Genomic DNA, 26623 nt, shown 5'->3' with positions numbered 1-26623 from the left:
AGACCACCTGACTTGGACACACTATCATAACTTTTCTACAGTTTTTACTGCCCCAGTGTCCCATTCCATGGGTGTCAACAACATCATCCACATCTAAAATCATAACGAAGTAAATAAAATGACTCATGCAACATAGTTATCACAGGATGTTACATGGGTAGCAAGCACCCAGGAAACAGCAGTAGTTGTTATTGTCCCACCCTAGAGGCTCATTCTTAGAACTATCCTCTTATGTTTCCCTTGATTCCAGACAGCCAACAGCTTTGCTTACTAGCAGCAGTTTCCCTGTCAACTTCAGGGTGTAGGAATGAGAAGAAAAAAATGTTTATTCTGTCACTTGGTGGAGGGGCTCTGAGGCCCACTGAGAAGAGGAAGCATAAGACCAGAAAAAAAAATGAAGGTTAGCTCACAGAAAGCTCTCCTTTGAATCTGCTTATAAATGCTGACCACATTCAGGGTTCTCACCCCTCTCCTTCATCAAAGCACCTTGAGAGCTCTCGATTGAGCATGTCTGGACTTCTACTGTCACCCCCCACCCCCACAGCGACCAAGAACTTCAGTCCCTGTCAGTCTGAGAACGAGCTCAGGTAGAGATCCCAAGTAATTCGAATGTTTAGCCAGGCTTTAAAAACAAACCAAAAAACCACCACCAACAAATTGCTCTAAAGAAAGTTGAAAAGATGGAAAATGTCTCCCCCTTCTAGGAGAATGGTTTCAACACTGAAGAATCTTTGTAGCGTCCCTTCTTCAATTCTACAACTCCATGGTCATGTGCTAGCGGATGGGAATGAACTGTGTATATAAATGGCAGGCTGCATGTCACACAGAAGGGTGGTGCATAGTGTGAAGATGACTCTTCTCACAGGGAACAGTGTGCACAGGAAGCAGCAGAACTTGCCCACTTGTGAAATCTATAGTATAAGAGCAAAACAACACATTTGAATAGGGAAATGTTTTATTAAAAACAAATAGAGGCCACAGACAGAACAAAACGTTTGGTACAAGATAGAAAGTAAAGCCTTTCCTAGTCTGACTTGAAGAAACAAATAAATTGGGTACTCCGAGGCCTCCGGTTTTCTGAATATACTTGTCATTTAAACCTTTTGTTTAACTTTTCTCTCCATGGCCACTGTGTCAGATTCAATACTTTGGATGCTCCACTGCTGTCCTCGGGCAGCTGAGTTTAATTCCGATCTGGATGACTAACTCTTACCGAGCCGTATCTCATTTAATCAGACAGGGAGTCTAAGTTGCTCTTATCTGGTATTGAAGTGGTTGTAAGATTAATTCCTCGATTATTCCTTTGGCAGCAACTTCCCATCCTCTTCTTTTTCCGAAATGTCCATATACTTTTAGTGCCCATAGGGATACCGTGAGCTTCAGACAAATAGTAAAAGTACCCTGAAGACTATGAAGCCCAAACATATCATGCTCCACACAAATGGCTTCACTGGCTCTGGCTGTGACTCACTCTAGGCTCAATCCCTCAGCTGGAACTCAATGCTCTATCAGAGACCACAGTGCTACCTTACCCAAAGCTTTCTTCTTTAGAGTATCTGGGCAGACACAGCCACACTGCAGAGGCACTGGCCAGGCCAAGGTCATGAGCAGTCTGGAAACATGGCTGTGTGTCATGTCAACAGTAGGAAGAGCTCCTTTAGGGTACTAATTGGAGGAGTGGGAGTGGGGTGGAAGGAGGTGACCTGCTAAGGAGAACACACGGCAGAGATAATAGAGTGTGTGAGTGTATGCACATGTCTATGTTATGGGCAGAGGAAGGAGACTTGAAGGAGGGGACATGTTTTATATTGATGTTAGGGAGAAGGGCTGCAAAAGGATTGGAGCCCCAAATATTTTTTGTTTGGATCTAGAAATGTTAAGTGAAAGTGTTAACTAGGCATTTATTTGAATGAGTGGAATTATGTCCTAGAGATTGGTAAATCAACAAATACAAGAGAATGCTGGAGAAAGGGAAAAGGTCAGAAGGAGTATCAGACCAAGGGGTGGGGGTTAGAGGGTGCGGGAGGAGGCGATACTGGGAAAACCCTTCAGAGATTCCAGCATTTACCAGTAAGGATGAGTAAGAAAAGACAGAGGGAGGGACAGGCAAGCTGTGGCTGCCAGAGAGCATATTGCACAGCAAGATGTGAGGAAGGTCAGAGGATGTGGTGAATGACAGGATCCAGATGAGTGGCAGGGCAGCCTAGTCAGTCAGAAGTGGGCAGAAGCCAGATTGCGCCACAGGATGGAATTCAGGGGTGTTGAGGAAGTGGGTACAGGGATGTGGATTAGCCTTTCCAAAAGCCTTGAAGTGAAAGGCCTGCAGGCAAGAGTCAGCAGGCTATTCAACACTGAGGATGTGGAAAGGCAAGACTGGACCAGAAGGCAAAGAAGGAGCGGGAGCAGGGAGATAAAAGTGAACTTGGTTTTAATAAAAAGAGGAGAAAGTGCTTTCCTCTTAATAGCTCAAAGAATGCTGATAGCAGCCATGTGTGAAATTGATTTCTGAGCCTAGCACCAGAGATGGTAAGACTGTGAGGCCATGCAGTAGTAAACCATGATTTAACGCCTTCACTCTCTCTGCTTATTACAAAGCAGGCTTTTAAAACGATGCCTGGGGTGTACCTCGGCAACCTTGATATTGTCTGTGGCCAGCATCCATTTTAATATATTTCTGAGGCAGTTTGGTGACTATAATATGACTTCACACATTAATCTATTAGCATGTCCTATTGCTAAGTGTTCTGTGTGATGCACATAAATATTATCACTCTATTAAATAATATCAAGTGATGCTTGAAGGACTTGTGCATCTTGCTGGAAATGTAAAGGTGACAGGCTCCAAATGCTTCCATGTTGAGAGCAAAATACCAGCTGTATAAAGTCTCAGATCATCTGCTCCAGGTTTTCACACACTGAGGAACCTTATGAGAAATGCAAATAGAACACCATATTATATTTCATATGTGAATAAACATTTACCAAATGTTTTACCTAATGGTTCCTTGGTATTGTTATTGAATTTACAAACAATAGAAGACTGTCGCACCTCCCATATGCATAATACTAAAGGAAAATTTTCAGTTATGATTTTAAAAAAATGCCAACAGTACATGGAATTTAGCCAACTCAAAAAGCAGAGAAAAGTTCTATTGAACCTGACTGGAAAGACATGGGGGAAAAGTGCTGTATTTGTCTCTGACTGCCATAACTGTTTCCTAGCTCAGTCTAGGTAGACACATGCTGTTTATTATGGTGACAGCGAGTTATAATGGGCTGGGAAAAATTCATCCATTTAGAGAAACAAATTACATTTAACGAATTTAAAGTTACAGACGCTCTCTGTTCCACATAAGAGAGAAAAGAAAGGTGTTACTGTGATGGCATTTCCTTAACTGGAGAGTGCATGGTACTGTGATGCATTTCCTTAACTGGAGAATACTCCAGTCAAGTGACATCCCTGTGGTTCCAACAAAGCATCATCTAGCAGCAGTGTCTGGGCTACTCAGGATAAGTGGCATAAAATGAGAGAAAATATATCTGTAAAACTAAAACATAATTTAAAAATTACTTCTGAGGTCACACAGTAGAGAACAGAAAATGACAATAGCAGTTTGTGTACTGATACAAAACGCAGTCAATCGTGAATATTGTTGAGACTTCATATGGTAGAAAGCGTCATAAGACGACATTGTTCCCTAACGCTTGGATTAGAATTAAGTCAATTGGAACCTGAAAACCAGAAAGCAAATCTGACTTTTACCCATTCATCTGGATGACCTTTGCTTGTAAGTGTTTATTGGTTTTCAAATAATTAAATAGTAAATGTTTATAAATTAAATCTATGGAGTATAATTATGCATTTATTTTATGTTTTAGAAGTTACTCTAATGTCTTCCATAGGTTCTGGGTGAAAAGAAATGAATAAAGAAAAGAATCCCAATATAAATTATCAGTTTCAAGAATCACGTTGTTAAAAAAAAAATTAAGAATGAAGCCAGAAGACCACCCAGCCCTTAAATTTCACTTAGCAATTATACCATAACCCAACATTCATTGATATATTGTTGCTTTTATCTTTAAATCAATCTTTATAACAACTCTGAGAGTTAAACCAAGGAAGTGTTTGAGTCCTATCTTGTAGATAAGAAAAAATGATTTGTAAATATGCAAAAGTACAATAAGCTAATTTAGAGTTCTAGGCATCTCAGAGATTATCTAACCTCAAACTGAGGCACACTGTACTATGTTTTTTAAAATTCAATGATGGCTATGTCAAGGTGGAACAAATACACCACAGGGACTGACTGTGACCTGATGTCCAACCTGTGTCCTTGCTTAAAAGTTTGCCCCACCAGTATTATCCATGTACACATTCTAAAATGTTTTAATTCAAATGTGAGCATATACAGACACACACAGAGATACACATAGACACACACACACAGACGAGAGAGAGAGAGAGAGAGAGAGAGAGAGAGAGAGAGAGCAGACACACACAACCTTTCTGTCTCTCTGTCTCTGTTTCTGTCTCCCCTGTCTCTGTCTGTCTGTCTGTCTCTCTGTGTCCCTCCATCTGTCTCTGTCTCAGTGACACCAATGTGGAGACTGAATGCCATTCACTCCTATCTACCAGAATTTTGCAACAATATCTTGCCTCTGAATAGCTTAACCTCAGAACTCCAGTATTTGAATGTTTTGATATCATATTACATAGAATCTACTGTCCCAAATGTAGAACCCCTCCTTAGCTCAAGTTTACTTTTATTTTTTCCTGATTATTCATGACTAATTTAGTATTTTAAATATTCTGTACTACACTCATTAGTGTGCTTACTTTAAAATAGCATTTAGTTTTTTACTGGTTGTAGCCTTTGCCTCTGGTTAACCCAGGACCTCATGCATCCATACTGTTCCTGTCTGTATCAGCGCCAGTCCCAGCACACTTGCATCCTAAGAGTGTACTTCCCAGGTGGAGCAGAAGGTTACCTGTTACTGTTTGCTGAGGTGATTTGGCACGTACTCACTTGGGACGTGAATTAGCCTACATTAAGAAAAACTATGGGAAGTTAGCTGTCATCCAGCTTTAAATGATTTGGGTAAATTCAGCAGTGGCATAAAGAGATGTGTGAGAAAGCAGATGACACTGCCTTTCTTCCCTGTGAGTCAGGTTTATTTGCATCTTCTCTCATTCCCTTGCTTATCTGAAACTTGCATTCATTTTCTGTCTTTAGAGAAATAAGGCAATTATGAACGAGAGAGAAAACTGACAGACATTATGAATTAGGCCCTCAATCACAACTTGTCCTGGCCTGCTGTAGACTCCAAGAATATTTACGGATACTGGTTAGATTTTCAGAGTCCCCCAAGGCACTAGAGGACGACAACACATTTATCTTTATCCTGGCCTCACAAAGCACAGTCACTAGTGAAATCTGTATCAGCAAAGAAGTGCACTGCAGAGGATCCCAAACGCTAAGCCAGCTGTAGCATCAGGTCCTAGCAATGTGCCCTAAATCTGCAGGAGCAGCAGGGATTACTTCTACCTGGAGAACAGGGAGTTCACTAGGTAAGGGCATGGTAGCTGCACAGTAAAGCAAGAACAGGAAGACGCACATCAAGGGAAATTAAAGCAGGTGTGAAGAAGATGAGGGGGATGAGAATCAAAGGGACAAGCTAAGTGAGCACGTTGTTAAAGGGTCTGGCAGCACCTTGTGTGACCAAGAAGGGAAATGTGTGATCAGGAGCAGCAGCAATGAAACCAGAACATTTAGGGTCAAGTTAGAAAAAGATTTTATATTCCACTTTTGGTAATTTGGACTTTATCCTATTCCCAATGATTCTTAACCTTTTTTTTTCCCCCTTGAGAACCTGACGAAAGCTATGAATCTTTTTTCCAGAAGTATAATAATAACACACATATGCCCAAAATGTTGCATAGGGTTTTTGAGCATTCACAGCCCACCTGGAATCCATTATTAGATCCCACCAGCTCTACTCACTGGCTCTACAGAAAATCTCTTAGCAAGAAGTGAACAGTTCATCTGTGTGTTTTCTACCAAGATAGCTGGCAACGGTGTGGAGGGCAGACAGGTGGGAATAAAAAAATCAGATGGTAAGGTTACTGTAGAACACAAGGTGCCAACCAGAGCTAAGGGTTTGGAAGAGGTGAAGGTGAAAAAAAGAAAGAAAAAACATTGCTGAACTGAAATAGAGAACCCTCTGTGAATATGAAGGATACTGAGCAAATAATTTGTGTGGTTACTTGTTGTTATTCTCCCCACTAAATTATAAATCCCCTAAAAAGTGTTTCTACTCCAACCTGGACTCACAGAAGCAAGGCAAAATAAAAACCAAGCATCCAGGATTTGAACTCCATGTTCATGCAGAAGCCTCCAGTCTATCCAAATGCCCAGACTGCAGAGGGCTGGGGAGTAGTGAGTTCCGAGGCTGAAGGATGGTTGCTGATAAACACAGGAAAAGATAAAGAGTTGTGGCAGACAATAACTCTGGAGAGGAAGCAGTTATAGGCATCCAACAACCTGCTGATGTCTATCTCTTCCTTTCCTGGGGCCTCCTGGCTTCAGATTTGGAATCACTGAGGAAGGTGATTGGTTTGTTCTATATTAAGGATGAGGAAGTATTACTAACACCATTAAGGAGATACTCTGAAAGATTTATTGCCCACACTGTCAAACTTGGAAACTTGTTTCTACCACCCACCTTCCCCTGCAACCTTCCAAGAGGAGCAGCCACAAGGTAAGCATAGAGTAAATCTATTGAAGAAACAAAGGTATAGAGTAATGAAGAGGACCACTGCTTTCTAAAATTCATTCTTCTGAGCTATCGGTGCTGAGTTTCATTGGATTTATCTTCCAGTATGGGGGATAAAAAAGATGGTACCTCCTTGAACCAGAGAATTGAAGATGGTTCTTAAACTTCAAAATACCGAGAAATCTTGGTTCTAGATCTTTTTTATATACTTTCCCTTGTTTCCTTCTTCCTGTGATTATTCTGTAGTCTACAGATACATTACAGAGACAATGTAAAATAAATAATTGGAGATGTACAATAAAGCAAAATTCCAGGGGATTTCCCCATCTATTCAATACATTTTATGACAATAATAATAATTTTAGTTATTCCTGTAGGTAATTAAAAAACATATTATAGCCTTGCCTTCAAGGGGTTTGGTAGTTCATATTGGAAGATAATTGCCATATAGATTGATAATCTGGAAGAATAATTGAGACCTGATTTCATGAATTCTACATTAGCTGCAAATCAGCAGGCTATTGATAGGACATGGAGAACTTGCATAGTAAGCAGAATTTTTACATTTATTATAATAAGTACTAACCGCTGCCATTGAGCCACATCTTCTGAACAAAGAGAATCTAGTACGAAAAAAGGTGGAAACAAAAATGTAAGAAAAGAAAGAAAAGAAAGAGAGAAAACAGAAAGTGACAGAGAAAGAGATAGAAAGGAAGGAAGGAAAGAAGAAAGGAAAATATCTGTAATATGTTATCAGGGATTATGTTTTAGACAATAATTCCAAATATTTGTCCTCTAATATTGGAATGGGCACTAGCAAATTTATCTAATGTGAATATTGGAATGGTCCTAAATTACACCCAGAGCCCTGTGAAGCTTACTTAGAATCCTTTCACTAACACTCCTCTGGACTCACAATGGACAGTTGAACAAGCGTTGGCCAAGTTCTCCTGAGACAACTTGCTTGACAGTGACGTGGTAACTAGTCATCTCTTCCCGTCTCTCTAGTATCAATTCTAATTTGGGCTTTTGTCCATCAAGTCCCGAGCCACATTAATTTCTTAACTTTCCAGTTCCCTCACTGAATCAAAAAATTATTATTTTTTCCTTCATCAGGAATGCTTGCTCCATGATTCCAACCCCAACATGTGCTTTCCAGAGCCTCAGATGTTTCCTTAGCACTACAGATGTTTTGTAAATTCATTTCAGCAAAAGTTGCCAGTGCTGCAGAAAATATCTGTGGCTGATTGGACTCACGGTTAGATGGGAATGGAAACTGAAACTTCTTGCTGGCTCACCAGGAGCTCAAGAATTCACAAAAGAGCAGAGAAGGAATTTCCTTGGAGGGGGAGTTTCCAGTGTGCCTCTTTTGGGGAGTGGGGGGTATATGTGGAAGCCCCTGGAAGTAACTCTTCACTGTTTTTCTTGGTATTGTGCCTCCATACTACTGTCTCCTGGAGATTGCTTTCCTTTCCTCAGTATAGGAAGAAACAACAGCAGTAGCAGCAACAGCCAGAAAGAATAGCTTTGCTTTTAGAACTCCTGGTACATTAGCTATTGTTTCACACCTGAAATGAAATAGCTCCAAGATGTCTAAATATCCAATAAACCATAAAAATGATGCATGTGATCACAATACAAGAATGATAGATTTTAAAAATAAACTCGTGTCCCTACAGAGTACCTTTGCTCTCTTTCTCTTTGTAAGAACAATGAAATTACTGCCTTCAGGCTTGTATTTGAGCAGTGAATGGATTCAGTACTTGAGCTATTATTGTTATGATAATACAAATTATTAGAGTGGACAGAGAAAAACCAGGCTGGCAATGGGTCTAATAAAAACATCAAGTCCCCCAGACTCACTCCCTCTCTCTCTCTCTCTCTCTCTCTCTCTCTATATATATATATATATATATATATATATATATATATATGTGTGTGTGTGTGTGTGTGTGTGTGTGTGTGTGTGTGTGTGTGTATTACATCTATATAATATATTTATATCTGTATCTCTATGGCTAGCTTTAGCTATAATCTAGATATTACATGAGGTACATAATACATATATTTATATATTTATCCACACCTGTCTTGTAATCTCTATCAGAAAATGCACGATAATTTTATAAATATTTTATTGGTACCACAGTGGAGTAGTTTATTAACTAAGTTTGTGCTTTTAAAGTGACAGAGGCTGAGAGGGATAAAATATTTTAATGTATGCCCTCCCTTGAGACAAACTTATTCAAAGCACTGAATGATCAGTTGCAAACTTCTTGAATGCTGAGCTTTGTTCATATCAGCAGTTATTGATTTTTAACTCAGCCGCCTATGAAATTGTGTTCTGATAGGACTTTCCAGAACGTGCAGAGGGTCTCAGCTAGAAGAGCTGTCTGCAATCCAGCCATGTCCTTGGATAGAATACAAAGACATCAGCTTACTATAGTTCTAAAATGCAAATCTTACTGAAGCATTTGACATCAAGCAGACTCAGGGTTTTGTTTCCTAAAAAGAAATGAAACTGTCTTGATCCTGTCTCCAAGTTGTTGTTCCATGAGCGCAGAAGAAGCTCAGGACAACGTAATTTTGGAAAAGTAGAAACAACTGCACTAGTTCTTGTCATGTTAGAATGAACCCGTGTACAAGTAGATGCTGTTCAAAGGGGAGGAGGGAGCTGCAAGTTGTGATTCACATTTGTTATCCCAGCACACAGAAGCTAAGGCAGGAGACTGCCAGCCATGTAAGGCAATCTAGGCTTCATAGTAAGTTTGATACCATAGGTTCCAGTACTGTGACATACAATTTCTGAAAAGTGGGGAAAGGGTCAGAGGGAAGAATGGCTCAAAGAGGATCAAATGCCTTTGGCCGCAGAGGCCACCAGTGTGTGTACACATCCACAAACATATCCATGTGTGATTAAAACTAACAATCTTAAAGAGAGATCAAAATGTGAAGGCATTCAGCAATAAAGAAGGCTATATGTGAATATAAAACCTGCCTCCCCAAATACAAGTGGGACAGTCCATGAGAAATTATCGGTACGCACCTTCCAGAGCTATAGTATCAATGCTCCCACTTTGCAGATGGAAAAAAAAATTCTGGCTCAAAGATATGACCCCAAGCCCAAGACAAGCTGACTTGTATCTAGCTAATGAAGTTACTGTCTTCCAAGCTGCTATTCTTCTTCCGGGGCATGATGCAAATTATTTAACCTCTATTTTCTTATTTGCAAAATGGGTGGTTTCAGACAATGACCTGGCTCATCATGAGGACTAAATACAATATTTTGTGAAAATCTTGGTATTCTTCAGAACTACTTAATACTTCCACTAGCCCTCCAGACTTAAGTGTAATATGGCCCACCAGCTTGTGAAAAGGATGATCTGGAATGTATGCAAAGGCCTATTGAAAGATACAGTAGACTTGTACCCAAACATTCCCATGTCCTGGATAGTGTTCACACCCTATTATAGAATTGACTTCTCTCCTCAGTAGCAAGGGATAGGCTTCATGCAGTAGCCTTTCTAAGACTATGCACTGTGTCACTGGCAGTTCATCATATCCCTCAATAGTGCAGCTGTGATAAGAACCAGATTCTAACTTCCAGAGCAAAGCCAGCAACAAGTGCTGTCTGTGAAGGCACATGCCTCAGTGTCCAGATCCCATGCTCCTTTAGAAAGTACATGCAAATACTAATGGGCGTTTTGTCTCTAAGCTCCAAGCAGTAGGGGATCACAACCCCTACCATGTCCTGTTGGCAGGGGAACCTGTACTTCATGTTGTTAAAGACACCAAGGATTAGATAGGATTTATAGAGAATTGATGTTATGTACAAAAGAAAATGCAGTCTGCAGATTGTTGTTCCAAAGCTATGTTCATGCATGGATAGCATGTTTCTATGAATGATTTCTCCACTATGCATGAGCACACCAAAGGAAACTGGTTTTCTCATCATTGGAGGAGTTGTCCCTCTTAGAATTTTGCCATGCTTGACTTCCATTTGTGCAATTACATGCACATCTCCAGATGGCTTACCCTACATGCTGTCTGTCTGGAAGGAGAAGAAAATCAGGGGTTTGGGCACCTTCCTACTGATACTACAATAGTAAGCAGGGTTCTTTCCTTTATTCTGTAACTTGTTTTTTTGCTTTGGAGGCCCTTCTGATGTCTAGAAACTACATTGTTTCAGCTATTATATTACTTCAATTTTACCAACACCTATGAACCATTTCATCAGCACCTACTTTCATTTTCATTTAGTTCTACCTCTTACTACAACACTTGGGAAAAATATTTTCCAAAGACTCTATACATACCTGCCTCTGAGCCATTGGAACTTTAGAGACTTCACTTGTTAATATGTGCTTCATTTGCCAGTACTATAAATCTGATAACTAATCCAGGTTCCAATGAATTGACTCTCCAGATGAATTGGGACATAGATCATTCTAAGGTTAAGTTTCTATTGGATAATGAAATGCAGGGAAACTGTTACTTGATTTTATCCAAGCACTTAACTGTTCTAGCTGTCAGTCTTAGGGCGTTCACCTGAGACTTCATTGGCATAATTGGTTCTGGTATTTACCATAGAATCATCAGATGGAAACCTTGTTTAGATAAGCCAGTAGTGGCAAGAAAATGACATCATTTGGATGTAGGGAAGCTCTGATATTTATAGCAGGTATATAAAATGATCTTCCACCACAGTTTGTATTCCACATGCTTGGCATTATTTTATGCTTTAGACTTGTTGACTAGCCTGGAGCAATGGATCAATGCTACTGGATGATTGATTGCTGAGTATTCCAACAACAAAAAATAAACATATGCTCCATCAAACATTTCATTTAAAAGTCAATACATGGTACCAAAGACCTAGAAATGGCATTTTCTAATGAGTAATTTTATAAATATACTCACATTTTATGATTGTAGATCCGTGATTTGGACCTTATTTCTCTTATTATTTGCCTGATTTGTCTAATACTGGCAAAGAAAAGCCAACAACAACAGATGTTCACTGACCATTCTTATTCATCTAATAACTGAAATAAAATAAATATCCCAATGCAAAATGGACTATTCCCTCTGTTCAATAGCCATTTACTTAAAAATAGTCTTTCAAAATTTTATGCATGCATAAGCTATATTTAGATTGGGCCCATCTTTTCCTCTATCTCCAACTCTTCACAGACACTTCTTTCTTCCAACTTCACCTTTTTTTTCAATAGCCCACCAAGTCCCGCTAGTGCTATCCACATGCACAAGGATGTAGAACAGCATCCACTGGAGCACCAGTCGTCTATAACAGGTCAGACTAAAGGGGAAAATGATTCTCCCACCCTCAGTGGCCATCAGCTGTCACTATCTCCTCAGCTAGTGAGCCGCATCCCTCTTGATGATGCATTAGTTACTGGCTTCATTTTGTGAAGCTCTTAAGCCGGCACTATTCCTACCATAAGTTTATGAGGGCAGAGGCCCTGACATGTCCAGAAAGCATTATTTTGCATCAATCTCTTCCAACCTGTGGTTCTAAAATCTTTCTGCTTTCTTTCCCATGGGGTTTCCTGAGTCTTGGTGTGGAGGGTTGGGGATAACAAATGTCCCATCATTTATGGCTGAGCGCTCCACTCAGCTCAGCTCTGGGTTCGTCTATTTACCACTATCATATGTACAAAAAAAAAAGCTTATCTGGTGGGGAATGAGAGTTGTACTAGTCTGGTGATATGGGGGACCCTTTGGCTGGTTTAGATAATTTTCCTACTGGTGAAACATTGACATAAAGACAATTTCATGGTTGTTACTTGGACCTGTCGCTGGTGTTACTAGTTAAAGTCATGGTCCCATCTGACTCTGTTACTGAAATGTGTGTCCTGTTTTCAGGGCCAATCTCATGACCACTGTGTTTAATGATGGGCATGACTGTCTGAGACACTGAAATGAAAACGTTACTTGTAAATGGTAAGAGTTAAATTGGGCTATATCAATGTCTAGATTTTTGGTTTCAGATGGAACCAGCATTGCTTTCAGCAACTTATTACCTCCCATTATTTTTTGGCAACCTTCAGTTTTCCATAAATATAACTCAAATTTTACATATTTAAAACAATACTGTTTGAGTGGGCAACTCAGGGTGAGTCACAAAACAAGGGATTAAACTGGAAAAGGGGATACCTGTTGGCAGAAGCACAGAGCAAAGGGGCCTTTCAGGGAAAGATGAAGTCCTGTAGCTGCATCTACAGCTTGAGCCCGTAGTAAAAAAAATGTTTTTTTTTTCTGCTCTGAAGCACAGTCTAGAACCATCTCCTCTGTCCTATCAATATTTTAGTCTCAGCAAGGAGAAATCCCTTGTTCTGCATATCCATCTGAACCAAACTGAACCAGAAAGGCCAGCCAGCAGGCCCTTTTCCAAAAACACAGTGAGGCAGAGATTTTAGACTTTTGCCATTTGGATCATTGTATTGGTTCAAATGCTCTTAAGTTAAGCCAGTTTAGAACTGGTGGTTCTTCATCTTAGATTTTTAATTATGTGCTTTGGGGTTAATAGTTGTATACAGATCCATGTTGGTGTTCATTTATGAGAGTGTTTATGTGTTGTCTGTATATGGTTCCATTTTTGTTTGTTATATAATAATTTAATCAACCTAAAACACTACTCTAAAAAAAAAAATGCTGGCAACAAGTGACAAGGGCTGCAAATTTAAGAGAGAAATAAACAAAAGAATAATCAGGCCAGACCTAAAAGCTGCTTATGTTGAAGACTGTCTTAAAGACAGCAATAAGCAAATATTTTGGATTTCAAATGGTCTGGAAGGAATTGCTCAAATGTTGTTTCTCAAGAAGGAGGAAAATCACTTTCTCTAACATTAAACACAAATGCAGTTGAAATGAACTCTGTTTATCCTACATATTAAAAGAGAACTTGGAATTTCTTCTTTGAGAAGGAGATCTGGGCCTTGTTTCTAAAGCAGAGCAAGATCTTTTTCAGAGAAATGTGGGCATTTACTGTGTGTAATTGTGATGGCACTCATAACTTGAAATGTAGTGAGAATTTAGTCAGAGAAGCATCACTGTAGACTTTTAAGTACTGCCTTTGACAAGACACATGAAACAGTAATGGTGGAGCTAGAAGGGACGCAATTATAGCAGTGGTTCTCAACCTGTGCGTCACGACCCCTCTAGCAACTCTCTCTCTCTCTCTCCAAAACTATGATTCACAACAGTAGCAAAATTGAAGCTAGAAAGTAGCAACAAAAAAAAATTTTATTTATGACAGGGGGTCACCACAACATGAGGGACTGTATTAAAGGGTCGCAGCGTTAGGAGGGTTGAGAGCCAATGACTTACAGCAAAACACACAACTCTGTATCATTCTCTCAGTGTCTTCTTCAGAGAGGGGCACTGCACTGAGTGTGTCCCCCCCTCTCTCTCTCCAGCCCCCTACCCTTTAGGAATTAGATATGGAAGCTAGCACCTTGCACATGCTATGTAAGTACCCTGCCTCTTACTGAGCTGTATCCACAGCCCTCCTTTTACTCTGCTTCAAGACAATGGCTTACCCAGTCACTCGTGGCAGCTTTGAACTCTCTGTAACACAGGTAGTACTTGACCTTCTGGTCTCCTAGCCTCAGGCCCCTAAAAACCTGGGGTTCCAGTTCTGTGCAATCAAGACCAGCTCAACAAGCCTATCATCTACTCATGGAGGGCAAATACAATTGTGTCCCAAAATATGTGATGGTTATTTTTGCAAAGTAAAGGAAGGACTTCAGTGGGGCATGAGTGTGTGAACTCCTCTCTCCCTAGCTAATTTAGTGACTCTGAGTGCCCCTATTGTACTCACGTGACTTTAGAATTCAATTCTTCAGGAAGTAAACAGACTGTGAGGTTACTGCTGGGGTTCTGTAACCCATGCTGTATGACTCCAAATTCTGGCAGCTCATGCTACCAAAGAAATGCACTGATGCAGGTGGTTTCAGAACACTACTCTGAGAAGCCAGGGATTGCAGGGAAATAATACCTGCAGAATGCAGTGCCTCAGCTACATTCAACAGAAACAATTCCACCTACCTTACCAGCGTATTTCCTGTACCTCACAATGCCCAATGGTATGGATAAATGATGTGAATACAAAGCAAATAACATTAAATAAAACTAGGAACAAGGCTTCAATGACTTTTTCTATTTAGGCCTTACATGTTTTTAATATATATTTGTTGCAAAACAAATGATCTTAAATTTGACCATTTTAACCACTTTTAAGTGCACACAATTTAGTGGCACCAAGAATATTCGTATTATCAATGCAACAATTATCACCATCCATCTATAGAACATTTTCATCTTTCTAAATGAAAATTCTATACCTATTAAACATCAATTCCTTAATAACTACTGTCCCAGTCCTTAATAACTACTCTTCTACTTTCTGTGTCTAGAATATGGTCACCTATATGTGATTGGAATCACTCAGATTCCTGTTGTGTCTAGTTTGTTCATATAGTATGTCTTCAAGGCTCACTCATGTTGTTCCATGGGTCACAGTTTCTTTTAAAGGCTGAGTAACATCCTATTGCATGTTTCTTTTACATTGCGTAAGCATCCATCTCTGTATGGACATAGGGTTGTTCCTACTTTGGCTTCCTTTTGTCCATGAATTAGCTTTGAATCCTCTTTGTGATTCATTAATATAAAGTATTTTTAGTATTCAGTTTTTAGGATAAGAAAACAAGCATAAGATTCTATGTAGAAGTTTCTGGAGGCAGGAAACCCTGGAACCAGAATATCCTCCCACTATGTGCTGAATAGATCACATTTTTGGCTTACGAACCTAGACATCCTAGCTCCCCTTTCAATGATTTAGTACTGGAAGCATGTACCAATTAAAACCCTATTTACCTGGCTGCAGAAAACAAAATGAATGCTTTATGTCAGCACTAATCTTAAGTTGAAACCACTCAACTAATCACCTAGATAGAGTGTTGGTGTGTGTGTGTGTTGTGGCATGACTATGATGTTATCCATATTTGGTAAAAAGGGAAATTAAGGCATGTGTGATTTATACATTATTTGGCTAAAGGCAATGAAGCATAGAATCCATACTCAAACTCATACTTTCTAATACTGAAGCTTTTGCTAGAAATTGTAGGACAAACATTATCTGTAAAGACTGTGGGGTACAACATGGAGACTGACAACACTTACCTTTACAGCAGATACTCTTTCTCCTGGGAAGTTTATAGTAAACCAATCCATTTATCTGGAGGAAATCTGTGCATTACTAAGATCACTTCATGTAATTGTTCCAACTAACAAATCTGCAACCTGAGAATGAAGTTGCTTCATAAAAGAAGTCGGTTGTGTATGCTGTGGTCAGGCTTGGGAAGCTGAGCTGGTGTGGACATGCCTAATCTCAAGGAGCATCCGTACCTGTGTGAGATACAGAGTACATAGATCCCCAGCAAGGTGACTTCAGTGCACTCTGTCTCCCTCTCACTTAGAGATCTCCTTTTGAAACTTTGTTTTCCAAGTAGTCTATGAGTGTGATCACTTATCTTAGGTCATTGCCCAGTGGCCATAAACTCAAATACCCATCTAGTCAAATAGACATATACTATTAAGGTGAAAAGAATCAGGCATAGGCTTTCCTTTCGCATATGACCATCATGGAGAGACAGGCACCCAAAGTTAGGATGAATGTTTAACGGGTGAACGGAGACATTATGCTAACCAGTCATCTTCTCATTTCTTTCAGAGTTCCAGGACTGCACGCTCTGAGGAAGACCGTGAAGGCCTCTGGGATGCCTGGGGCCCTTGGAGTGAGTGTTCCCGAACCTGTGGAGGAGGTGCCTCCTATTCCCTGAGACGCTGCCTGAGCAACAAGTAAGCCCTGTCCCCACTGGAGACTTTGAGAGTCAGAGATAGCTAAACTGAAGCAGGGATTTGTGGGTGGGGTTATGCAAAACATTGTGTTGCTTATAAAGAAAATGATTGAAAGGGAGAGGAAAGGAAGACACAATAAATTACATTGTAGAGGCTTTGGGTTGTTGTTATGACCATCTCTAGGTATTTAGATACTGTTACATAACAAACAAACAAGTCATATAATTTCACAAGAAAATTAAATTGATTTTATGTAAGGTCTGGAAGAACAAGTTATTATTTGAAGTGTTTCTGGACTCATTAGTTAAGATATGGAACTCTTTGTAGAGCATGTGAGCTATGATGATAAAAATATCAACATTCCATTGTTACCAGACAGTTTACCAATGAATGATATGTTGGCTTTGTTGTTATAGGCTACCTAGTAGAAGCTATTCCTTAAGGCTGTTGAGTTCAATAAATGATGGGTTTTAATATAAGAAAGTTTGGAAAGATAGAAACTTCAACAGAAATTGTGGCATGACTAGAGAGATAACCCAGAGACAGAGGTTGCCAATGGCTCCTAGACGGAATGGAAAATGTCCGGGGCCTTAGAATGGAAAGTTTTTACTAAAAGTAATAATAATTCAATGCTTCTTTCTGAGCTGTGTGGTCTTATGACTAGACTTGTCTCCGGACTATAAAATATAAAGTACCACGGCCATGGTTTTTAATGAAAGATTTTATTAGACAATGAAAAGTGTTAAAGGCAGGACAAAGAAGGAACGTTTGGTCAATGTCACTGAGCAATAGAAAGTGTGGGGCAGAAGAATGCACATGTACACTGATTCTCTTAGACATTTTTAGGTTTTAACTTTAAAAGTTTTCATACAAGTATATAATGTATGTTGAGCACACTCCCTACATAGCACCCCACTGTCCTTCTTGGCCCCTTTTATTCTTGTAAGTGCTCTTTCTGATCTTAGACAGTTTTACTGCTATTTTCACATCATATGTACACAGATAGGTTTATGTATACATAGAATAACAGTGAGAATAAAATATACAGTAGTTGTCTTTTTAAGGCAAATAGGATTAAGCCCAGTTGCACAGATTTTCCTGGAAAAGACATAACTATTCCTTTTGACTGAAAAAATTGTACTATACGTATTCTGTATCCTCCATTGTTGGGCACTGAAGTTGGTTTCATGACTTAGTGGCTAGTGCTACAATAAGCTTTGATGTGCACCTGTCTCTGTGATATGTTGACTTGAACTCGTTGGGTAAATACTCAGGAGTGGTCTAGCTTTATTTTCTCTTTTTGTCTTATTCCCATAGTTAAGACTTTAAGTATAACATTTTATACCAGGAGAAAAGAGGTATCCTTGTCTTGTTCATGAATTTAGTACCAATGCTTAAGTTTTCTCCTTTACTGCTAGGATTTATATAGAACCTTTCCTATCTTGAGGTAAGTTTCCTTTCTCATGAAAGGAAACTGAGTTATGTCAGAACCCTTTTCTATATATCTTGAGATCATGTGATTTCTGTATTTATACACATTTGTATGATATAATTTAATGACATACAGATTGTGTGATCCCTGCATCTCTAGATAAAGCCAACTTGATCCAATTGAATAATCTTTTCAATATGATCATGGATTCTCTTTGCAAATATTTTATTGAGAACTTTTTCATACATGTTCATCAGGGAGTTTCTCCTGTAATTTTCTGTTCTGCTGTAGCTTTTATGGTTTTAGTATATGGTCAATATTGGCTTCATAATGCAAGAGATTGATACCATTCCTCCCTTTTCTGTCCTATGAAGTAATTTAATAAGCATTGCTGTTAGCTCTTGCTTTTTAATTGCTTGTTTCTTATTAAATAACAACCCTATAACAACTTAATAATAAATTGCCAAGCATCTATACTCCCAATACTCTAGAACTTCCTGTATCTTTCTGTACCCAGTTATAACACTCTACAGATCTTTCATCTCCTATGCCAATAGACAAAAACTTTTCTATCTATAGTGTAATCATTTCAAATATAACTTATTTTACAATACTTTCTTTTCCTCCTAGGTACCTTTTATTTAATATACTTCTCACTTTTTTTGGTTTGTTTTCTTCACTAGTGATCAAACCTGCATTCCACATGCCAGGCAAGTGCTCTACCAACTGAGATACATCCCAACTCTCTAATGCCTATTGATCTCTGACAGTCCATTCATTACGAAAACCAATGAACTATAACATTATGGAAGCTCAGTATATGGGTAGGCTTGTTGCAAAATGGGCTTCTAAAGTAGAATTATCTTTGAGGTGGGGGGGTATTGTCTAACTCTAACTGGCCTTTCTGGATTGACAAATTCATCTCCAAGCTTTAGATTCTTAAAACCTGCCTTTGTGTGTGAGAGTGTTTCTTTTTCCCTTACAGCTTTCAACATGCATTCGTTGTTCTGTCCAGTGTTTTAGCTGTAACATAATGATGGCAAGCTGGAGGGGGGATCTTTTCTGCTGTTGTATCTTTGGTATTTTAAACACCCCCTGAACCTAAATGAGAACCTCTTCTCTAAATCTAGGATTCATAATCCTCTAACTCAACTTAGCAAAGTTCATCTGAACTCACAAAGACTGAGGCAGCATGCACAGGGCTTGCTCAGGTCTGCACCTGGTCCTCAGTATGTATTATGGCTCACAGTTTAGAGTTTGTATAGGGCTCCCAAGTGTATAAACAAGTGGGTATCTGATTCTCATGCCTTCTCCTCTTGGGCTCTTTTCTTTCTGTTAGTTTGTCTTGTCTAACTTTTATATGATGGTTTTTGTTTTATCTCATTATATTTTTTGTTATGTTTTGTTGTTATCTCTTAGAAGCCTGTTGTTTTCTAAGGAGAGACAGAAAGAGAGTGGAGCTGGAGGATAGAGGAGGTCAGGAGAAACTTGAAGGTGTAGAGGAGACAGGGAAGGGAAACTATAATTAGAATACATTGTATGAGGAAATAATCTATTTTCAATAAAATGGAGAAATATAAAATGTTTTCTATGTCTTTAGCAAGAAATTCCTCTCCTTCTTTGCCCATGCTCTATAGATTTGATCTTTTCATAGTGTTCATATAGGTCTTGTGAGCTCTATCGTACATTTAAATATATCTATCTTTACCAGTGTCTCCAAGCTTCCTAGTTCCCCCACCTTGTTTTAAGCACTGATATTCTGTCTTCTCCTTGACCCTTGCTGTTGGCCAGACTTCCCATGGCGCCTTTTGTTTGGTGTGTTGAGTTTTCCATTTCCAGTGTATTTTTCTTCAGTATTTCACATTACTGAATTTCACTCTCATGTCCTGTATTGACCTCCTTTCTTTATCCAGATGTTTGTTTGTGTTCTTTGAGAATTTGTATTTCTTTGATTTCTTCTAACATTCTTCTGAATTTTTTTGTGATTTTTCCCCTTAGTTTACTCCCACTGGAACAATTAATGTTGAGTTAGTGATGTTTTGGAGGTGTCATGTTACCATGGTTGTTCATGCTTCCCATGAGCTTTGCATTGAGGCTTATATGTGTGGAATTAGGCTATTGGTTGAAATCTTTCTTTCAATTATTTTTAGTTCTCATCAGGAGTGTCTGTGATAGTCAAGACGCATGAGGTTATAGCAGGGTTGAGATGTTCTTTCCTCTTCTAGACTGTGGTTCAGGGTACCAGGCTTGTTCCCCAGATCTCCCTAGATAATAGAATACTTCTGTAAAAACAGTCACTATCAAAGGGTAGGTTTACTATATATGTACACTAATAGCCAAATAAAAAAAATATATAATCCTTTGAGCCCCAATCACTTTAAGGAGCAAATAAACATAGATAGTCCTATGTACGTTAATATATTAGTTGGCATGTGTAAGAACAGAAGAAAAACTTAGCAGACTGAGATAAGTGATTTGTATTAGGTATATAAGAACAAAGAGAATAGAAATGTACATAGATGTGGGAATAGAAGGGATGGAGAGGACATGATGCCTTTTGGGTAAAGAATGAAAAGAGAGGGAAAGACATACAATCAGATATGCTAATACAGTTAAACAACCTGCATTTTCAAGAGGCTGAGACATAGAAGCTCTGTAAACCAGACTAGATTGTGTGGTTTAGGAACACAATGTGGTTTGTACACATTTGTGTGAAAAGGAAGTAGAACAAGGAAAGAATAAGAGGTGGGGAAAGACTCAGAGAGAGAACAAGCACAGAGCAGGACAGGGCTGGCCTGGTCAATTCATATTGGGTACCAAGTAAAGGAGGAGCAAATATGAGAAGGGCTAGATGAGGGATAGGTGTGGATGCCATCTGTCCTACTTTCTGCTTCAAGTCTCTGGGCATTCTCTTTTGGGATGCTAGGTGTGTGTCATACCTCTCAGCCTCTTGTTAGTGTGTCTATGATGCTGGCTATGCCTCTGAGTAGTCACTCATGGGTCAAGTTGTTGTTGTCAACTGGGCTGACTTTTGGAAGATCAGACTACAGATATTGGGCCTTCAGCAATAGAGGCAAAGGTGCTAGTTACAACTCTTGGTGGTCCTTCAGACCACTTGTAAATTCTGGACTCACCCCAGGTATCTTTATTGTAGTTTAGATCATATACACTGGTCCTATCTTCATTGACTGGGCTATAAATGTTGACCTAGTCCCTCTGCTAGCCCTCTTCATGTGCCCAAGACAAGGTGAGTCCTCAGCTCATGTTCCTGTAGACTCCAGCTCTTATAAGAGTTCTACTCTGCTGAGTACTGCACAGTGCTGAGAGTTCCTTCCTTCGTAACTAGAGCTATTCTGTTGGCTAGGGTTGCAGCATGCAGTTCTGTGACACTTTTTTGGAGTTTTCTGGGAGTGTGGTTTACAGAGGGTCTCAGGCCACCAAGCAGCTGACTCAACAGGGGTCTATTTTAAATGGCATCCAGAACCTCTCTATCCAAGTGCCAAATGCCAAACAGGGTTTCCCTAGTGTTTCTCCTTCTTCTGCCAGTGGTGCTGAGTATCTTTTGTTTGGCTCTCTTCTCTTTGTCTGCCCTTTAAAATGTTACTGAAAGTACAACACTGATTTTCTGAGCCCCTCTGCTCCTTCTCCCTCAGAGGAGGGAGCCCCCCAAAACTGAGCCAATTCTCCAATCACAACAGACATTCCCTCTTTGTAAAGCTCCCTTTTGTACATGCTATTATAGTTGGATGTATTCAGTGTTTTCTGACAGCTGTCAGCAGACGTTCCTCAGTTTTTTCCCTGGGTACCTAGCTAGTCATGTCTGCATGTTGCCAGCTGTATTATGACTCGTGTCCTTCATACCTTCACATTTCATAAACATACAGTGAAAGTATGAGACTCAAGTTGGAGAAAGTATCATAAATATATATATTTGAACCTCTTGAGATCAGAGTGTGAGTCCTAGTCATCTCCTTTCTCACATGGGTTCTTCATAGAAACTAGAAGCTTGATTGGTGGATTTTCATAAATCTTGAGATCCAGCAAAGAGCCAGCAAAGGGAACAATTTTGGCTCCTAACAGGTTTTCATAAAAAGTGTCATATGCTGTAAAACATGACCAGAAGGCGTACTTTCCCAGATACAAAACCAGTCTTGTCATTTGTCCACTGTGGTAATTGGTGTTTTTCTTCAGTATTTCACATTACTGAATTTCGCTTTCATGTCCTGTATGACCACTGGATCATCTCCACTGACAAGTTTCTCTTCTTTTGATCCCAGTTGCCTATCATCCATCCAGAACGTTGAATCAACAGAATAGACTTTTTTCCAACTTGTGATTCACCTGTTTTCTTAATCTTAAACATAAAAGAGCTTACTAAATCTATAATACATGATGCTACATGCTGATAACATAACTGATAATAATCTGGCATCAGTACCAGCAAAATGTACAAATTTGGAATGTGTCCGCTGTTACCTAGTTTTTTTCCTTCCAATTAGCATATTTGACTATTCAATGAGAATGAGCCAAAACATGTAACTCACAGAAGACCTAAGAAGGGGTGAGGATTTTCCTATTACTCTAGTGATGTGAATGTTATATTGTGTTGGAAACTTTAAATGAGTAATGCCAAGAAGAAATGGAGGGAAAACATTTAAATCACAAGTCAAATTCTGTCATTCAGCAAACAGTCAAGCAGTAAGGGCATGTTGAATTCAGTCCTGCAAGTTTACCATTGTTGTGCAGATAAGTTTATGCTAAACTATTCAGATCTTGCTCCTCTTGAGATAAGCAACATAGGGGTTGACTCCATCTGTGATTGAAGAGGGATTTCTGATAACGAAATCCCACAACTGAACCTTAGTTAGCCTATTATGCCCTGGTGGCATAAATTGGCCCACTACAGATTTTACAAAGAGGGAAACTAACATCAAATTACATCTTGGGGTAAATTGATTCTGTGGGATCTACATATCCAAGACAATTTAAAAATACAAAGTGGCCCTGAAAATATCTTTGTGATTTTGACTCAGTGTGTCATCCCACTGAAGCCCTGTTTAGTTTCTCGTGTATTCAGTGCCACAATTGTGCTCAATAACAACCACTATATTTCAGTAAAATATGAGATAAAGGTGGAGCTTGGTGAGATATTTCTGAGGACCTTGGATGTGCTTGACTACATATTTGGGTAGATAGGTGCTCGATGATCTACACTGGCTTCATCTGTTCCTATGTAGGCAATCCACCTCTGCTCCATGTTTTCCTGATTCTCCTACAAACTATACTAGATGTATTTCCCAGATGATCTCTCTCTCTCCTCTCCTCTCTCCTCTCTCTCTCTCTCTCTCTCTCTCTCTCTCTCTCTCTCTCTCTCTCTTTCTGTGGGGAGAGGTGTGTAATCAATATATCCCAACACATTTCTCAAATCTTTATTTGCTGGTATCCCGTTATCCAAACTAACAGTCTTTGGGAGAGAAAGCTGAAACAGGAAAAGGATGAAGTGTCGAGAAGACATGGAACTGAGACCATAAGCATAGTCTGTCATAAGTGAACATCTGTGGCTTTTTTATTTGTTTTTTAAAAGGACAAAGTAATTATCAGGTCCTCTCTCAACTCCCTATTCCAAATTTAAGCATCTTGATTCAGCTTACTCACCTTTCAATGTGAAAAGTGTGTAAGTGTATCTCTCCTTAGAGGCCAATGAGTGAGACATGGGCAGTGTCCAAAGTCAGGCCAAATAAATCCAAGTAAGAGACCTTGTGAATTACATATTTTAGCCCTAGCCATATGATCTCTTAGGTCACATTCAAGTGTGAATTTTCTAGATCTATCAGCAATAGTTATTCTACTTCAAGCATGATAAAATATAAATGGAGTTAGGTTTTTCAGATTTTATGGAGTAGATGGCAAACTCTAAGTTTCTGGAGCTAATGGTGTCCTCCAGCAGCTTGGATGCTTGGTAAAAGCCTTCTCTAACTCGTGTAGAGAATATCCCAAGTGTTCATTTGATGGTTACATGGAAAGGGAAATCAACAGAGGCTGAGCCAAACTAAAGCCAGCAGCCAACAATCAGTGCTTACTGCTGGGAAAGCCAGGCACTGGAAGACCCTGGCTGAACACAGACCTTTCCTGGCTTCTTCCGGTCACTTTTCTAGATAGGGCTGGATTTGCATAATATGTGGTATTGGAGCAGTCAGAGTAACTTCTGCTAGGGACCCTCATTTGACCCTATGGCCTTTGGTGATTTCTGTATGACGAGATACAGTTTCACTGAGTAACTCCTATAAGGTAGCTATTGCTTATCTTACATCACCAAGTGAGACATAATATTTGTTATTATTTTTTACTTATACTTGATGGTGGTACTTTATTTTATTTCCAGTAAATTAAGCAATTAGCCAACTATCTTGAAAACCTTGGGCTTTTCTTTCCAGTTCTTCACCCTTCTCACAAACTATGCTGAACTGTTCACAGTGAATTCATCGTCCTGCTTTCTCTTTAAATTTGATAGTACATATCCATCTCTGAGGACTCCAGATTTGTCTTCAGTCAGTTCACTTAGCTTTGCCCGTAAGGAGTTCCAGATGCCTAAGGCATTTAATACTATGAGTCACATCATCTGTACCAATGTGTTAGGTCCGAGCCAAGTCCGAGGTCAAGAGGGAAACTGCAGCTCATTTGAGACGGCAATGGGTCAAATAGCTGTATGTTCTTAAGAACAAAGTTAACCTTTGGGAAGTCAGTTTAAAACAATGTAAACATCTTTTGAGAGTTTTTTTTTTTCTGAAAAAAACAAATTAACCTAGCAAATTGATTAAGGCTGAATAGGTCAATTCTATATGTTAGTTGATACAATGAGAGTATGAGTATTCACTAAATCCTGATTGAATAATGGAGTTGAGTGATATATTGGATAGATGATGAGTAGATGAGTAGATAGATAGATAGATAGATAGATAGATAGATAGTAGATAGATGGATGAGGATAGATAGGTAGATAGATGGATGAGGATAGATAATAGAAATACATCTACTTATAAAGAATTACAGTACTTTTCAAAAGTTAAAACATTTTGAATTGAGTGTTTGAGTTGGACGAAATTATCAGATGAACAAGAGATAAAAATCATCACCACGTTATGTGGAGTGCCTAAAAACGATAAAAGTATTGTCTTATTCCAAAGAGATGTGTTGCCAGAATGATGTCAACATAAACACAGAAAAATTAAGATAAATAGTTCCAAGGAGTCTTATTCCATAGGAATGGAGAAGATTATTTTAAACCTGTTTTATAGTAATTATGCCAGGGAAAGTAAGCTAAATTCTTTGAATTTGTAAACACAGATTATATCCCATGAAAACATTGATACTTACATAAATTTAGAATTTTGTTGGCAACCAGTTTCTAGACCATATAGTAGTAAAAACCAAAAGAAAAAATTTCAACAATAAGAATTGGCTTCTTAAATGCATACTCTTTGTTTTAGTTTTTTAATGGCATCATCTTCATCATGACATCCAGTTAAGCTCCTGGGAGTAATTTTAAGATTTTAAAGTTTGAAGCTCTAGTGAACTCTGAAACAAGGTCTATCTGCTGTTCTTCATCTAATGTTGTATGAGGTTATCTCGTTTTTTTTCAGAAAATGTTTTAGTCTTTGTTTAAAAGAAAGACATACACATTCAGAGCAGGTCTGACTCAGCATGCTATTTATATAAGGTGTTCTTTTCGGTCTATGAGTGAAGATTGCTCATTTGAGGACATATGTTTAAGAGGTTTGAGGCTGGCTTCCTCTCACTTTTTTGGGTCAATGCCTAGTCTAAATGTATTACCAGGATTTCTAATATTCCAGGCCATATATCTTGAGTGCATTGTTCCAAGATCTGATCTCCTTTCAGGAGGCATGCACAAAGGGTAATGACTGAATGTTTAGGACCAATTTATGTTCTGGTTTATCCCATAAACCAGTTTGGTGGAATAAAAGGTGGTCGAGAAATGTGCTCTCCCCCAGTGTATGTAAGAATTCCTTATTTACTTTGTTCAATAGGTCTTATAAAGATTTTATTTCCTCTCAATTTTAATTCAGACATCCAATAAATATTTATTGTACTCTCACTATGTGTCAGGCAAATTAGTAGGCATAAGTAGAGCTAGGACTCCCAAGGGGAGAGAAACCCTTAGAAATAAACCAGTTATGATTTTATCATTGAGTTTGTACTGATTGTAGTTGGAAATAAGATAATTTCTCCCAATTTCACAACTAGTAAAGTTAAGTCATTTTTTGTATGTGTTGGTTTTTTTTAACCTGTACAGCATACTTTTCTATACTTTCTGCATTAACTAGAAATCTCCTTAGTTTCCTGATTACATTATGAGCAAAATTCTTCCTTTACCTTTCTAGTGTTTAGCACACCGAAGATACTTAGATGTTTCTTGGTTTGCTTTTAATCTATATGCATGGTATTAAAATGTATATTTATTTCCTTAACCTATAGTTCACGGGAAAAGAAGAAAACTATAATATAGTGACATAAACCTTG

The 26623-nt window shown here is 38.9% G+C and overlaps 1 protein-coding gene across 2 annotated transcripts in view; it reads left to right on the top strand.

Annotated features, from left to right (window-relative positions):
- Adamtsl1 (ADAMTS like 1) overlaps window positions 1–26623 on the top strand; it is a 359587-nt gene that overhangs the window by 13824 nt on the left and 319140 nt on the right. For both annotated transcript variants that reach the window (XM_028773326.1, XM_028773328.1), the window contains exon 2: window positions 16526–16653. In XM_028773326.1, coding sequence (XP_028629159.1) covers window positions 16526–16653 — 128 coding nt within the window. The remainder of the gene's footprint in view (window positions 1–16525; window positions 16654–26623) is intronic.

This window comes from Grammomys surdaster, unplaced genomic scaffold (genome assembly GCF_004785775.1).
Source record: "Grammomys surdaster isolate TR1022 unplaced genomic scaffold, NIH_TR_1.0 225, whole genome shotgun sequence".
NCBI lineage: Eukaryota > Metazoa > Chordata > Mammalia > Rodentia > Muridae > Grammomys > Grammomys surdaster.
Note: the sequence above shows the minus strand (reverse complement) of the source record. Positions and strands in the feature narration are given on the sequence as shown.